We start from the raw sequence: 17610 nt of genomic DNA, 5'->3' as shown, positions 1-17610 counted from the left end.
GCCTCCATGCTCTGGACACTACGCTGACAGACACAGCAAACCTTCTTGCCACAGCTCGCATTGATGTGCCATCCTGGATGAGCTGCACTACCTGAGCCACTTGTGTGGGTTGTAGACTCCGTCTCATGCTACCACTAGAGTGAAAGCACCGCCAGCATTCAAAAGTGACCAAAACATCAGCCAGGAAGCATAGGAACTGAGAAGTGGTCTGTGGTCACCACCTGCAGAACCACTCCTTTATTGGGGGTGTCTTGCTAATTGCCTATAATTTCCACCTGTTGTCTATTCCATTTGCACAACAGCATGTGAAATTGATTGTCAACCAGTGTTGCTTCCTAAGTGGACAGTTTGATTTCACAGGAGTGTGATTGACTTGGAGTTACATTGTGTTGTTTAAGTGTTCCCTTTATTTTTTTGAGCAGTGTATAAAGGGGCACACCACACACACACACACAACCAGCCATGGCAATTAAACACAGGTGAGACGCATTGGGAATCAACGTAGACAGGAAACAAAGCTAAACAAAAACACCAATCACCAAAATTGCACAATAAAACAGGAAGTAAAGCTACAGACAATACACAAAGATATATGTAACTAAATACAACAGAAAACAAGGAAGCAATGCTCAACAAACAAAACCTAAACAAGAACACAGAGGCAATGGGTAAAACAGAACTGGACATTTAGCAAAATAACAGAAAAACACCACACTCAAAATCAAGGTTGTGACAAATATAGGCATAGGTATCTTGACCTATAGTCCCTAGTATGTCTCAAGCTCCAAAAACACTGGTTCCTGCATTTCCCATAATGCAACTCAATAGGGTGCATTAAACTCTCACTACCTGGTAAACACCCTCATCTTTCAAACTCTGTGGTTTGTAACACAGGGTTTCTGTTTGAAATCTCAAGCCTCGTCACAAGACAGCGCTCATGATCGTGACACCATCAGGGTTATTTGTGCAGACTTTAGAGATCTCTTCCACAGCCACAGAGGACATAATACAACTATTTTCACAGGCTGAGTGTTACTCCTCGTGGCAAGTAAACTGATCTTCAAAATTGGTGCTGAAATCAGATTGAATTGTTTCGCTTTGACAGAACAATAAGCTGTTACGCATGAATATCAGACTAAATCACACTATGATGGACATTTCTTGCAGTGTACCACTTCAAAGCCTGTTGAGCACCTGGAAAATTGTTTTCCTAGTGTACATATCTGAGCCAATTTGATATGCCTAGCTTCAGATGCATCGGTTCATCCCTGAAGGACTGGTGCAGTCCTGATAGTTTCAGTGCTGTCCAGACTCCAGTCAGCTGCCTGCAGCCTTGATCACTGCCAAGAGGAAATGGCTGAGGATTAGGCCTGGAGCTGTTTAAAGCCCTGGGCCTCTACTTGCAGTGCCCATGGTGGAATCATTTCAAATTCTACAATTGCTCCAATCTCAAAGCATGTAGCCAAGTTTTGTTTCTTTGTAGGTTTTGGATTAGTTGTTTGCACATCTGAAAAAAGCACAGAGAGGAGAAAAGAAGACACAAACCATCTGTCCGAGGGAAAGAAATCTCAAGGGCTAAAATCTCAAGGGCTAAAAACATTACATTCGATGAGATAAAGAGGAAAATATCAGGAAGACAAACAACAACACAAATGACAGCAAGAAAAACATGAATGAAACAAAAATTAATATAATGAGCCCTCATTATATTGAGGCCAAGAGAATTGAGTGTCTGTGTATGTGTGTGTGTCAGTTTGACACCTGCTTTAAAACTCCTTTATTATCTCAAAAAAAAAGGAAATTCATTAAAAATGCATCATGTATTCTGTGTGGTGAATTGAAGTTGTGATTCTTGATGTTTCGACACATTGTCTGCTTTCCTCTTTTATGCAGGTAATTGGAATCCAAGATGTCTGGAGAAGAAGTAGTGGAGGAGATGCTGTGAGTGCCTTCTTTACATTTTAGTGGTGTTTCACGGTGTACTGAGTTAAACAGACAGACTGAGCTGATTTCGACTGATTGCTCCGGGAAAAAAAATTCACATCTCCTCTTCTTTTCTTTTCAGGGAGGAAGGTAAGTAAGAGTTTGAGAGCATTCAACGTGTTTTCGAAAGCAAAATGTCACTTTCAAGGTTCTGTTGCTAGATGTGGCTGACCTGATTATGTCTCCTCAGAGGTAACCCAGGAAGAGGAAGGTAAAGGCTTCTGCATGGCTTCATATGTGTGCATCGCCTTGTTTCCGGTGTGTCTGCTGCTGTTACAGTGTCTGCTGTCAGTGATAAAAGCCACAGCAAGCTTTTCAGTTTGTCTTTGTTTTTGTATCATTTGTGCAATATAACAAAACATAAGACAAGAGTTAAACAATGGTGACAAGGCAGCAAAACAGTTTATGACGGCAAACAGTGTAGCTGCTGTGAAGGCGCGGGAGGCAAAGTTCATCAAGTGTGAGATAAACTGTGGTGGTGTATGTGAGATGTCGTGTGTGGGTGGGGTATATGTGTGTATGTAAATGCGAATGGGAACACTAATAAGTCGATGAGACAAATAGAAGAGAAAAAAAGAAAGACAAAAATATGTTAAAACACACTTCCTCCACCACTGATTAGCATTGGATAAAAATCATTTCAAATGCACAAAGTAAACCGAAACGACAATGACATTTTCCCCCTGTTGTTTTGCTATGTGTCGAGATTTGGCTTTGATTTCTGACAGGTTACAAACAGCTCATGGGCTTGGTTTGTGATCCGGGATCATTCCCTGTTTCTAGCTTTGTTCAGAATGTCAGACACCAGCATTGGTTTCAGTGCATCCCACGGGACAATATCACAGTGCTCAGAGTTTGACCGAATCCCAGCCTCAAGCTGTTTGCCAGAGCCTCATTGATCCACTAATCCTTATTTAGTTCACTCAGACATGAAGACACTGAAAGAAGAAGGTTTGTATGACTTGTTTTTTGTCAGTAAATAATGCCTTTGTGTGTGTGTGTGTGTGTGTGTGTGTGTGTGTGTGTGTGCGTGTGTGTGTGTGTGTGTGTGTGTGTGTGTGTGTGTGCATGTGTGTGTGTCTGTGTGTCTGTGTCTGTGTGTGTCTGTGTGTGTTTGGTGTCATGTTTTTGCCCACCAATAACAATAATTTGACTTGTTATGTTTTTGTTTTATAGAAGAAGTAGCACCTGAAGTACAAGGTAAATCTCATCTTTTAATATTTGTCTATGAGCCATTATAATTCCATTTGCGTTTATAGAATACATTGAAATTTATATAGAAAACTGCTAATTAGGTGTCACTTCATATTACAAAATTTATATGCGTAGTATTGATTGTGCCATCATAAATATTACAAACATACTTTATATTAATAACACACAGGTTCACCTGCACATTACAAACATTTTATCTCTTATTTACTTCAGCACCATTTATTTACCTGTATCATTAGCATTTCATGCTACTTTATTTACAAACTGCCAAAACGTTAAAACATTCATTTTTTTTATCACATCATATATACCGTATGCCTAGCTTATTTCACGATTGAAAAATAAGTTATGTAAAAGTCGTATATAATTTAATCCTGTGACTAAATGTCAATTGTTAATTGTAAATTGCATTTTCTGATGACATGTGACATATTTAACCATATTTTCATTATTTCACACCACCTTAGAACCTCTTCCTACTGTGGAAGGTAATGACTTTTGTTATATTTTATTCTAATCTAACATATATAACAGTGTTGATGGTCCAGCATGAACAACTATATTGTATACATTATGTGAATGAAACATCATTTTGCTTTGAAATATGACACTTAATAAATAGCACATGCTTATTTTGTTTAACTTTAAAGAGGTGGTATTATGCTGTTTGGCTTTTTCCCTCTTCTTTATTGAGTTATATACCTTTTTGTGCATGTAACAGGTTTGCAAAGTGAAAAAGTCCACCACAAAGGGAGTTCCCATCTCCCACAGAAAACTCTGCTCTGAACTGCCTGAAAACAGCTGTTCTGTAGTCCAGCCATTTCCCTTTCATCCCTGTGAGCGCCTCATATAACGCTAGCCAAGCGGCTTGTCCGACACACCCTCAAAAACAGCGGTGGAAAAACACTGAGCTGCAGCACACCTCTCCTCTCCCTTCTAAACACTAGCTACCCTCCAGGCAGTCAATGGACATGAAGTTGTTACTGTGATGTAGAGACAGAGCTCAGTTAAAACTTAATGTATGAAAGATACTTTTGTTACAGATTAATAACTCCCCACTGTGAAACTCTTGCTCCAGTTCATGTTGCCAAGCTGGTCAGCTTGGCAACATGTACAGCTGAATCGAAGCTGTTTACCGGCTTCTCATTGGCCCGCCATTCTCTGCTTCTGATTGGCTTGTAGTCCTTAACTAGGAACTGCGCATGTGCAACTCCCAACAAAGATCATTTAAAGACAAGATGTATCACTCTATAGCTAAAACGAAGCCTTCAACACAGAAGAGAGCTGCAGCAATGTGCAGTATGACGGGTACAACTCCCCACTGTGACACATCCACCAATGTGTCCCTGAGCAAGACACTTAACCCCTAGTTGCTCCAGAGGCGTGCGACCTCTGACATATACAGCAATTGGAAGTCGCTTTGGATAAAAGCGTCAGCTAAATGAATAAATGTAAATGTAATAACAAAAAATATACTGTTTTTGAAAATTAAACCATGTAAACCTGCTCTGGTTCAACCCCTAAATAAGATTATGAACCTGAAAGTGGGTATAATACCACCTCTTCAAGTACATATTAGTTAAACCATTCTCCTCGTAACAATAACATATTGTAGCCAAGTCATGCCATGAACATTTACTGATGAGCTGTGTCCCATTTCTTGCATTGATTATGATCGCTATGATCACCTGCCGGTTCACATTACATTTACAGAGAGCCTTCAGCAGAAGGTAATTCAAGGAGACTGTAGGACTGAGATATTTGTGACTTTCAATCTTTTCAATTCTTTGTTGCAGCCGAATTCATATGTGGTGTAAATATCTTCCTATTTTAAGATTTATTCTGATAACACACTTTTATAAAAGAACTGCCTTCACACTGTCTGAAAGTAAACTAAGTGTTCATGGCTTGGCACCCCCAGAGTACTTTCACCAGCCCTGTATGACAAGGCATACAGAAACTGTTTAGACTTTCTAGTTTCTCCTTCTCACAGGCAAGACAGTGTTTCATATCAAAATGTATAAAGTAGATATATATAAAGAACGACGTAAATAATAAAGTAAATCCATTTGGATTCTGCCATCTGATGCACTAACATGCCCTTATGTCCTCTGCCACAGAGTCTCCAGCTGCAGATGAAGGTACTATAATTTACTTTCATTACTGTAATAACAGGTTGAAAGTAACTAAGTACACGTATTCAAGTACAGTTATTGAGTACAATTTTGATGTACTTGTAGGAATTTATTAGAATATTTCCATTTTCTGCTACTTTATACTTCTACTCCATTACATCTCAGAGGCAAATCATTTGATACATTTGATCACTAGTTACTTTGCAGATTGAGTAATAACGCAAAATATTACCAACTAATAACATTATGACCTTTTGACTTCATATACCAGGCAGTATATAAAGTAAAAATAGATTTTGGAAACTAACAAACAGCTAGGATCACTCTCTCTTTCAATGATTTGTGCTGCGCGTTGCGTACAAAAGGTTCAAGACAATTCAACTTTGGCGGCAGGTGTGTGCGTGAGGCAAGCACAACAGAGACAGTTTCACGGGAACACGCCTGCTTGTCACTACGCCTTGTGCTTGACCACTTCCCCTCACTCTAACAGGGACACTTACTATTGAACATAGACTGTTTATGCTGCTCTCTGATAAAAGAAAAATGTTTCTGCTGATACCTGTTCAGAAAAAAACCCAAGAAAACAGATCTATATATGGTAACCTGTTGCTCAGAAGGTGCCTGGTATGATGTTATGATCGTGGCTCTGGACTTTGATGGTAACTTGTTTTAACAAGCTAGATAAAAGGTAATGCCTTGGCAGTGGCAAATAGCTTTGGTTTAATATTTCATTTGATTTTGACATTAATGTTTTAAGTTGAGATTTAGAAGAAACATTTTATTGCTAACTGTGTAAAGGGAATACTGCTGGTAAAAAGCACCTTATTTGTTTAAAATGTTTGCAAACCACACGTTATTGCACTTTTATGTATATAGCAGTACATTTAAATGTGTGCGACACGTTGCCCAGCACTAGTTAAAACATTCAGATTTTTATCACATCATATATACTGTATGTCTTGCTTATTTTATGATTGCAAAGAAAAGTTATGTAATATTCATATATAATGTAATTCCGTGACTAAATGTCAATTGTAAACATATTGTTTCATTGCATTTTCTGATGACATGTGACATATTTAACCATATTTTAATTATTTCACACCACCTTAGAACCTCTTCCTACAGTGGAAGGTAATGACTTTTGTTATATTTTAATCTAATCTAACATATATAACAGTGTTGATGGTCCAGCTTTAACAACTATATTGTATACATTATGTGAATGAAAAAATATTTGGCTTTGAAATATGACACCTAATACATGGCATATGCTTATTTTGTTTAACTTTAAGTACATATTGGAAAAACCATTCTCCTCGTAACAATAACATATTGCAGCCAAGTCATGCCATGAACATTTACTGATGAGCTGTGTCCCATTTCTTGCATTGATTATGATCGCTATGATCACCTGCCGATTCACATTACATTTACAGAGAGCCTTCAGCAGAAGGTAATTCAAGGAGACTGTAGGACTGAGATATTTGTGGGAAATTGTAATAGTGACTTTCAATCTTTTCAAATCTCTGTTGCTGCTGAATTCATATGTGGTGTAAATATCTTCCTATTTTAATATTTATTCTGATAACACACTCTTATAAAAGAACTGCCTTCACACTGTCTGAAAGTAAACTAAGTGTTCATGGCTTGGCGCCCCCAGAGTACTTTCACCAGCCCTGTGTGACAAGGCATACAGAAACTGTTTAGACTTTCTATTTTCTCCTTCTCACAGGCAAGATAGTTTTTCATATCAAAATGTATAAAGTAGATATATATAAAGAACGAAGTAGTATTGTTAAATAATAAAGTAAATCCATTTGGATTCTGCCATCTGATGCACTAACATGTCCTTATGTCCTCTGCCACAGAGTCTCCAGCTGCAGATGAAGGTACTATAATTTACTTTCATTACTATAATGACACTGGTGAAAAGTAACTAAGTACATGTATTCAAATACAGTAATTGAGTACAAGTTTGTTGTACTTGTAGGACTTTATTAGAATATTTCCATTTTCTGCTACTTTATACTTCTACTCCATTACATCTCAGAGGCAAATGTGTTTTCCTCCACTACAGTCATTTGATACATTTGATCACTAGTTACTTTGCAGATTGAGTAATAATATAAAATATTACCAACTAATAACATTATGACCTTTTGACTTCATATACCCGGCAGTATATTATATATATATATTAAAGTGAAACACATGGATGCATCGATAATTAGAATTTTTTTATATATTAGAAATTATTCTGAAAGAGGCCATTCTGTATAAAGAGTCCTTTTACTTTTTGTAGCCTACTTAGTATATTTTGATGCTAAAACCTTTGAACTTTTAATGAAGTAAATTATTGAATGCAGGACTCGTAACAGAGTAGTTGTACACTGTGTTATTACTACTTTTACTTAAAGGTTCACTGTGTTATATTTAGGAGGATCTATTGACAGAAATGCAATATAATATACATAACTATGTTTTCAGTGGTGTATAAAGACCTTATGTAATGTTATTTATTTATTTATTTATTTATTAGTGTTTTTATTACCTTAGAATTTTCCATTTCTATCTACACACACTGTGGGTCACCTTACATGGACGCCTCCATGTTTCTCCAGTAGCCAAAGAGGCCAAAGTACTCTACAGAGCGTGTTTCATCACTAAGTTGAATATAACAAGGAAGAAGCAGTAGTTGTAGTTGTCTGGTTTATTAGATGTTAGAAGACAAATGAAATTCGGACGAATAGAGGACCACACCTATCATTTGGCACAAGAGCCAACAGAGCGTGCCGGCCACCGTAGCTTCTCCTTTGCGCTTGCAAAGGGAGAGGTCAGGGGCGACAGATGGTGCGTTTGTGTGGTGTCGGAATAATCGTATAGAATTTTTTCCTCCTTAAAACTTTATTGCAGAAAGAGGAATAAAGGGTATATTGGATATGAAGAAGTATACAGAACAGATTACTAATATATAACTTATATAACTTTGCCAGGGGTAGTCTATATTATATAAAGAGGACCATATGTTGACAGTTTTCACTGCCTTTTGGTTGTTGAATTTAGAAATTAAATTGATATACAATATTGTAACAACCTCATGGAGAAAAAGTTAGATGTTTTTACTGCTGAATTTACAATTGCCATTGAAATTAATACATTTATTATAAAGCAATTATTTCGCCCGAGGATCAAGTGAACACACAGTGAGCGATTTGTTGCAATTCCCAACCCTCACCACTAGATGCCACTAAAACTTACAAACTGAACCATCCATCCATCATCAACCACTTATCCCGCGTACAGGAGCCTATCCCAGAATACATTGGGCGAAAGGCGGGGTACACCCTGGACAGGTCACCAGTCCATCGCAGGACAAACTGAACCTTTAAGTAAAATATCTGGGTATAGTCTTGGTCTTAACTATCTGGTGGGGCCTTCACCTGTACAACACATGCTCACAGCCTCGCTGCCTGCCAAAACAAAGCGCATGTTGTTTTTTTAAATACTGCTTTTTTTGGGAGACTTCATATTGAGCTGGTTACACATGCTCCTGTTTTTTAATGACAAACAACTGTACTGGATGTCATGCTATAGTGCATTGCTACAGACCATGCATAAAAGTCAGAAAAACAAGATTCATTGTTCCAGTATTTATTCACTTACACAGCTCATTTATGTGTGTTGAGTGTCTGTGTTCTATTGTTCCATTAGTGAGGGTCATTTATTAATTAATTATAATTTACTTCTCTGTTCTCACCCTCTAGGAGAGAACCAGGGTAAGTGAGCGCTGTAATTTTATCTAAAGATCAGTTGAACAGTTGTGACTTGTCAATTGTACATTTTTTACACTCCAAATATGGTTTTAAGATTCATATTTTAGTCTTAATGAAAAACTAAATAGATGAAATAAAGACAGTCACTTATATATACTTATATATATTGTATAGATTAAACAAATGTAAATCAGTGCTATAGTAACTGTATTATCACTTTTTTTATTACAATAGATGACTCCAAACCCAAACCAAAGTAAGTCTTTCGTCATGTGAATTTTAATCTATATACATCAACCAACTAGTGGTTAACTGGTTGTTTAAAGTTAATTTTCTAACCCAGAAATGTTTTTTGAGGTTGTTTGCTCCAGCTATAGCTGTGCCGAAGATACCAGAGGGAGAAAAGGTGGACTTTGATGTAAGTGATTCCTTTTTAAATGACATTGACACAATTTATTTGTCTGTATACTGTATCTGCACGTGTGTCTGCATGCATAAATGTTTGTCTTTTTTTGTCATTATGAGGACCAAATGTCGGCTGCAGTAGTTTAGGTTCAACATTTTGTTTAGGACTTCATGAGGGTTTTGCTCTCTGGATATGCAGTCACTGAAGGTGCATCTGTAACTGCAGGACATCCACAGAAAGCGTCAGGAGAAGGATCTGACCGAGCTGCAATCTCTGATCGAGGCCCACTTCATTCAGAGGAAGAAGGAAGAGGAGGAGCTCATCGCTCTCGTTAACAGGATCGTAAGTCTTCCAGGAAAGTGTGCCAGATCGCTGGAGTGATGCACCACCCAGCAAACAATTACACTGTGTGTTTGTGTGGGCATGGATGTGCAGGAGAAGCGTCGTGCTGAGAGGGCTGAACAGCTGAGGATCCGTGCTGAGAGGGAGAAGGAGAGGCAGACTCGTGTCGCAGTGAGTTCCTTTTCAATCACCGTTTTTCAGGACAATGACCCTAAATACAATAAATAAAGAGTGTCCTATAACAAATAACTGTAACCAAAATATAATTAAGGTGTTGAGCATGTGTCTATCCTGGTTGGGAATCTTCTCTGATGAATGTAAACAACCTCAACAACAGAAAGTAAATACTCCATCCTTGATCTTTACTCCATCTTTCCCATTTTTGTTTTGATATACTCTAAAGCATAAACGGGCACATTTTTAAATGTGAGTGTCCTTGGTGCCAGGGCTGGACTGGGACAAAAAATCAGCCCTGGCAATTTTTGCCCAGGCAGCCCACCAAAATCGGTCGGACACCCCTCACCAATACACCATCCATCCATTTAAGGGCTTAGATCAGGGGTGTGACGAAACACTTGAGAGCCCATGAGACGTAATATTGCACAAGATTGGGGCCATGACAACAAGACTGTATTTTAATGGGCTTAATATTTAGAAAAAAACTATTTATTGAAGAAGTTTTTGATATAGAGGTCCTCCCCCAGAAGATTTTGAGCATGAAACATTTAATTTCCTGCATTCTGGAGACATTTTCTGCATCAGGGAATAATAATAATGATAATAATAATAATAATAATCTTTATTTGTAGAGCACTTTTCAAAAACAAGTGCTTTAACAAGTGTAAAGACAATAATACCCAAAAGACAATAATACAAAAACAATACAAGATAAAATCATGAAAACATTGAAAAGACTAAAATACACGTTTAAGATAAATATAAAATTAGTAAAATAAATAAAATAAAAGGGATAAAATAAAGTCAAATAAGATCGGGAAAGGCTCTCCTATAAAAGTATGTTTTAAGAAGGGACTTAAAAGAGTTCACTGACTCAGCTGACCTGATTTCCTCGGGCAGGCTGTTCCAGAGCCTCGGGGCCCTGACAGCAAACACTCTGTCCCCTTTAGTTTTCATTCGAGACTCTGGAACAGACAACAGCTAGACCTCTGCCCGAGGATCTCAATCAGCAGTGTTGGGGTAGTTACTCATAAAAGGTAATGGATTACACATTACTAGTAACTTTTTTTAAAGTAATGCCTTACTTTACTAGATTACTCACTGCTGAAAGTAACTAGTTCTGTCCTTTCGCGAAACAATATGAAGTAGGCCTAATACCTCCACCCCTCGAAAGACGTCTTTGGCAGCATTGCAATTTCTGCATCCTCATGAACTGGCCTTGAAGTAAAAAGTTAGGTCGGAAAAGTGTTACGCAAACACGGAGGAAAAGGGACGATTTATTTTTCTCTCCTCCCGTTATGCGGATAGTTCAAGAACCAGTTCACAAGTAACGCGACGATTTTGTCATTAATAACTGTAATGTGATTACTGAAGTTATCAACAGTAATGCGTTACATTACTGCCTTACAGACAAAAGTAATCTGATTACAGTAATGCGTTACTCTGCAACGTGTTAGGCTACCCCCAACACTGGTAATCAGTAGCTTATTATTGTTTTTAGCTTAAGTGACTTTTTTTGGACAACACAGAGTTATATTTATATATTTACATTGCATTACAGGCATATTGTGCAAATAAACCTTTGTCATAGCATTTTTATTTGTTAATTAACATTTCTTGGTGCAAGCTATTTTTCAGAACATTTTTAACAAATGCTTTCAAAAAGTGGTGGCTACCTGTCCCCAGCGTCTCCAGTGTAAACCACCCTCCCTCCCTACAGGTTGAGCTACTCCATGCCTTCACCTCCACTCTCCTCCTGCTCACTTTCGCTAAAGAGATGTGATTGGGCCGCCCAGTGTCAGTACAGAAAATTACCCAATGGGCAGGTCGTTGGTCCATTTATTTAAAAACAGTTATATAAATACATCATTTACGTTACATCTGCCCCAAAGGTGCGTCGGCCCACTGGTAATTTGCCCCATTACCAGTCCAGCCCTGCTTGGTGCAGTTAAGTGATGTCATTCAAAAAATTGCTTTGGGCAGATTTAATTTCAGCATATCATATAAATTTGGATCAACATGAAGTCTTTGCCTTTAGGGAAACTCTTTTCTTTATGTTGTCTGCTGCAAATAATTCAGTATTTATATTTTTCTTTAAAGCACCTATAGTCAATATTTTCATAATACCAATGGATTAAATGACCATGTAAGAGTGGTGTTACATGTACATGACAAACCTACAGAGAATTATCACCCTGCAACTCTGATTTTAATGTCACAGGTCTCATAGCATTGTTTTTCTACAGCAGTAGGCTGTTTTCAATGAAAACGCTCTAAAAATCCACTGTACATTATTTGCAAACCAAGTTAGCGAGTGAAGAGCTAAAGAGTCAGATATTTCCCTTGGGAATTGGTGGAGACCAAAAACAGAGCTAAAAGGAGATTCATTTAGCTGACATTTTTATCCAAAGCGTCTTACAATTGCTATATATATGTCGCATGTAGGTCACACACCTCTAGGGCAACTAGTGGTGAAGCGTCTTGCTCAAGGACACATTGGTGTCTTACAGTGGATTCGAACGTGGGTCTCTCACACCAAAGGCATGTGTCTTATCCACTGCGTCATCACCACCCCAGTTACATTTGCCAGGTGGCCAGAAACACAACTCCAAATGAATGATTATGTTGCTCTGTATCAGCTAGATGTGTAATTAAGCAGCTGTTCGCTATCATGTTGACTATATCAAGCTAAAATGTAAAAATATGCTAGTGTTGTGTTTACAGCTTGTTTCCGCTTCCCCAAAGAGAACAAAATTTCAGTTACTGCAGGTTTAACTTGAAATTCACATGAAACCAATTGTCATTTTCTAAAATGGCAGATAATGATAATAATTTCCAGGAAAAGGATCTTCTTGCAGATACAGTGAATTTTATCTAAGTGATGACAGCAGGAAGACTTTAATAGATTTTGCCCTCAGTATTGATTAAGCCGTTGGAGAGGCAAGGTGGTGTGTTTCTTTCTCCTGTGACCTTCTTGTGCAATCTGTACGGCAGGAAGAAAAGGAGAGGAAGGAGCAGGAGGAGGCCCGTAAAAAGCAGGATGAGGACGCCAAGAAGAAGAAGGCTCTGACAAACATGACTCAGCAGTATGGTGGTGTCCAACAGAGGGTCAGTCTTCACAAACTGTTTACCAAATTCTCACTGAAAATCTTCTGTCAGACAAATGTAAAGGATTGGCACAGTCGGTACCAGTCAGTACCCACCATAATGCACAACCATCGCTGAAATGAAAGACAGAAGATGGAGACTGTTACTGTGATCATAAATACATGTGTTTATACTTGAATCAATAGGAAATAGGATCAGCGTTTCAGATTTTGTGGCCTCTTTGATATTTTCTTTCTTTTATCCTTTCTCTTCTTGTGTTCTGTCAACACATCCTCTTTGATTGATTCTCCTATCCAGCAAGATGGAAAAAGGGGAGCGAAAAAGCAGACAGAGAGAGAGAAGAAAAAGAAGATCCTGGCAGAGAGGAGGAAGCCTCTCAACATCGACCATCTCAGCGAGGACAAAGTGAAGTAAGGATACTATGTTTTCACTAGCAGCCCTTATTCACAGTTCCATAGACAGGCTAATATCCACATTTACGGTCCGATGCAGGTGATTTGTTTGTGAATAAACTCCCATCTACTTTCCATTCCTTGAATCATAGAGGTCTACCGTTTTGGCAAGGTCTTTTACTTTTCTGTTTCTAAAATGCAACTGGTATTTGCTCTGAAGGGAGAAGGCCAATGAGCTGTGGCAGTGGCTGATGACACTGGAGTCTGAGAAGTTTGACCTCACCGAGAAACTGAAGAGACAGAAATATGATGTAAGTACTTTGCCTTGGGGTGTTCATGTACCAATTGCTCCATGAAATGACAAAGTGAAAACATTTTTTTTTTTCACCAAACCTGTATATGCACCTGTAGAAGAACTCAACTACATAAAATAAAAAGTGTCGGTGTTACAGTTCAATCAATCTGGAATACCTTTTGGAAAATACGCTTATTCGCTTTTTTTTGTAGTTGCAAGACTTTGATGAGAAGATAGATTCAGCTTTCACGTTTGTACGGTAAAAATTAAGCTAAAGCCAGCAGCCCGTTAGCTTAGCTCAGGAAAGACTGGAAACATGGAAACAGCTAGCCTGATTCTATCCAACAAAATATAACATGTTAACTAGTGAGCTTTAAAGGTGCTGGATGGTGAATTTTCTTATCTTTGAACATAACTGGACTAGCTGTTTCCAGTCTTTATGTTAAGCTAAGCTAACAAGCTGCTCACTCCAGCTACAAATTTACCGTAGGCTACAGACAAGAGTGGTTTAAATCTTCTGTTCTTTATATTTCCCAAATTTTCTTACTCTTTCTTTCATGTCTTTACAAAATGAACAGCCTATGACCTGATTAAAATCCTCCCATTAGCTTCTATATATATGCTACTTAACTTGTTTTATGTACTATATGAATTTAGATCATGGGATAAGATGATAATGCAGCCTACAGCCCTGAAAAAGCCACATAATGTGAAAGCTGAAACATATGTAATATACTTTTAAGTGAAAGGCTGTCCAGAGGGCGCCTACATAAAATGAATGTGGCTTGACTTCCAGATTACTGTACTCCAGTTCCGAATCAATGAGCAGCAGAAGTTGTGAGTAATTGTTAATAAGGAGTGTGAGCGTCTTGGTTGTTTTGCTGTCCTGTGTGTTAAAGGGTCACAAACTGAGCCTCAGACAGTGGAGCAGGAGCAAAGCCGGGCAACCACTGACAACAGAAGGTGAAACTGGTAGTGTGGAGCCTGTAATGAGGCGAGCACAACTGAAACATGATAAGCACTTCAGCTCTGTGGCCTTCACTTTAGGATTTAGTTAAATGATCAGCTCTGTCAGGAAGGCTAGAGGTGAGTCCCCATCCACAGATGAAATTCTTTGGACATCAGGTGAACATATCTTGCCCTGCTGAGCTCTTCTTTAGGACCACGAGGTCCACTCTTCGGCTCAGCTGGTGTCCGCCCGTGTCCACCTGTTGCTCTTGTGCTTAGCCAGTCCTCCATGTTTGTCCCCCACAGATCAATCAGCTCCTGGCTCGCGTTCAAGACCACCAGAGGTAAGTGACAAGGCTCATATTGGCGCTGAGAGTTTCTTTAATAGAATTGAGGTGGTTTTGGTACTCATTTAAAGAGCCTCAGGAAATGTTGAGTCAGTTTTATTTAACAAAACAAATTTGGTATTATAAGTGCATATAAATTGATAAATTGTAGTTGTGAACCCCCGTATACAGATCTTCAATATGATAAATTATCTCTTGTAACCCTTTTTAAACTCACATCAACCTACCTGATGTAGAATGGGAACATGTGACACAGTCTTTACTGAATGAGTTGTGAGCATTGAAATAGTTCTAACTTTGTACAGCACAGATCTCACCTTCCTATGGCTCTGAACAAGTAAAACATAAAATCAGATTTTACCTGTTTCAGACAGCCATGGAAAAAGATCAACACAGTAGCAGAAAGCTCTGCCATTTTAAAGCATTCATGCAGTATTTGATTACTTTCGTACCATACTCTACTTGTTTCTTGCTCTGCTCAACATTCTTTATTCTTCTCCGTTCATCTATTACCCATCATCCCTCTTTACATCTTCATCCAGGCAGTCCGAAAACATTGTGTTCCTGATCCACAGCTATACTTGAGCTTTGAAGTTGGTAGAATAGAGAAGCACTGTGGTGGTTGGAGCGAACATCCCAAAGCCCCCACATATTTGCTACTTTTTGAAACTGCTTTTTGTAACACTATTGGTTACAGATTTTGAAATGTAAACCGATCTGAATCAATCCCTTGAAAAAGAAAAAAGCCATGTATGTCAACATTTTAAAAAGGCAGAAAGCGAGACGTCTGTGTTAAATCAACTGGTAAGTGTCTACACTCAAATATCTGGCAGATTAAACTGTGGATGTATCAGATCTTATGGGCAAAGGGGCAAAAAGAGAACAAAGGCAGGGTATGAAAAGGTAAGGCTGCTGCTGAGAGGACACAATCATCATTTGCCAGCCGTGTGAAATCGTGTTTTGCCCTTTTCTAATAGCATGATGCTTTGATGTCTTCTTCAACCCCTCCATCACTTCGCTCCTGACCTAATTTCATTTTGTTAATGAACACTACAGCACATATGGACCTACAGAGCATCTGCACTGACAAAATGTCACGCTTAAAGAAAATTATGTCTACATGCAGACAAAGATATGTGCTGTGCGTCATTCATACAGAGGGTTGGGTAATACTTATTTGTCAGCAGCTTAAATGAATCCGTAGCAAAATGAACATTTGAAAACTGTGACGTACCAAAAGCTTGCATCGCTGTTATTCTTTGATCGGTTGCAATTTAAATCACAATTTCCCAATTTTAAAGTTCTTGTATAGCAGCCAGTCTCTTTTGTTAAATGAAAAAAAAAAGGTTTGTAGAAAAACATACCTATATCAAAAAAGTAGTATCTCAAAGTGTTTCTCTACTAATAAGAAACAATACTTCATACCTTACTTTGAGGAATTTAGGCAGACATGTTTGTCTAACACCCCTTTTTATTTAAATATAAAAAAACCCTGCTGTACAAGATCTCTAAAGAGATTTAAATTGTATGGAGACCCCAAGCATTAAAATGTTTTATAAATATGGCAATATAAAATACATAATAATAATAATATAACCATCATGAAATATTCCATGGATTTTTAAAAGATTCAGCTCATTATGATAATTTCATACTGCTTCCTCTCCCAATACTGTTAATGCAGGTCTCCATTTATTACAAAATCGCCTTCTTCTAAAGTCTGTTTTTGTTTTCCCAACACTACTTTTTCCAGTTTTAGTTCACAATGCCACAATGTCAACATCTGGCAGTTTAAGCCCTCAGCAGCATTGAACCTCAGCAGAGTCAGTTCTCTGATTGGCTGTTGCTTTTTCTCTGAATAGGCGGCAAGCCAATCACATAAAGAATGGATGGATGACATTACATTTCATATTAAATAGCAGAGTTTTAAAATTGTGTTGGATTATTACTTACCCATTTATGGTTATTATTAATGTATCTGTATTTATTCATATGATTATTCACTTCATAATGGATTTAATTAATATTTAATTAACACCTTCGGCCTCCAAACTGTGGAACTACCAGTGATACCCAGACCTGTATGTACAAACAACATTTGTTAGGAACACACCAGAGCAACCTAATGGAACTATAGAGATGGACTTAATAAATATTAATTCATACATGGATGAATAGTAAACTGTTGACTGATGATTTATGTTTGTGACCCCACAGCACCAAAGGAAGAGGCAAGGCCAAGGGCAGGCTGAGATAGATGCAAGCACCAGCAGGATTTCTCCAAGGAAGCGCCTGAAGATGAGCACCAGTATTGATTTTGACGACAATAATGTACGCATAAACAATAAAACAGCACTACAACAGCTGGTTTTAGACATAAACAATAAAAAAAACAAGTGCTTTAAAGCCTGTTTGTGCGGTTTAAGTTTAAAACTAGTGGATTTTATCTCTTTCTGTCTCTTTGTCACTTTAACAGCTTAAAAGCA

General features: G+C 38.1%; 1 protein-coding gene across 11 annotated transcripts in view; it reads left to right on the top strand.

Moving 5' to 3' along the window:
• tnnt2e (troponin T2e, cardiac) overlaps positions 1–17530 on the top strand; it is a 20964-nt gene extending 3434 nt beyond the window's left edge. The window contains exons 1-19 of one of the 11 annotated variants that reach the window (XM_046071662.1): positions 1711–1736; positions 1894–1941; positions 2066–2073; positions 2174–2194; positions 3160–3183; positions 3666–3686; positions 5319–5339; positions 6447–6467; positions 7205–7225; positions 9101–9112; positions 9344–9365; positions 9467–9527; positions 9741–9857; positions 9951–10028; positions 13029–13142; positions 13440–13552; positions 13755–13845; positions 15084–15121; positions 17342–17530. In XM_046071662.1, coding sequence (XP_045927618.1) covers positions 1910–1941; positions 2066–2073; positions 2174–2194; positions 3160–3183; positions 3666–3686; positions 5319–5339; positions 6447–6467; positions 7205–7225; positions 9101–9112; positions 9344–9365; positions 9467–9527; positions 9741–9857; positions 9951–10028; positions 13029–13142; positions 13440–13552; positions 13755–13845; positions 15084–15121; positions 17342–17381 — 855 coding nt within the window. In that variant the 5' untranslated portion in view covers positions 1711–1736; positions 1894–1909 and the 3' untranslated portion in view covers positions 17382–17530. Of the gene's footprint in view, positions 1–1710; positions 1737–1893; positions 1942–2065; positions 2074–2173; positions 2195–2528; positions 2935–3159; positions 3184–3665; positions 3687–5318; positions 5340–6446; positions 6468–7204; positions 7226–9100; positions 9113–9343; positions 9366–9466; positions 9528–9740; positions 9858–9950; positions 10029–13028; positions 13143–13439; positions 13553–13754; positions 13846–15083; positions 15122–17341 lie in introns of those variants that run through there. The other 10 variants (XM_046071661.1, XM_046071664.1, XM_046071665.1 and 7 more) reach the window with 10 other exon arrangements.
• Positions 17531–17610: the final 80 nt, after the last annotated feature.

This window comes from Micropterus dolomieu, linkage group LG16 (genome assembly GCF_021292245.1).
Source record: "Micropterus dolomieu isolate WLL.071019.BEF.003 ecotype Adirondacks linkage group LG16, ASM2129224v1, whole genome shotgun sequence".
Classification (NCBI taxonomy): Eukaryota; Metazoa; Chordata; class Actinopteri; order Centrarchiformes; family Centrarchidae; genus Micropterus; species Micropterus dolomieu.
The sequence above is the reverse complement of the archived record's forward strand: the minus strand, read 5'-3'. Positions and strand labels throughout refer to the sequence as shown.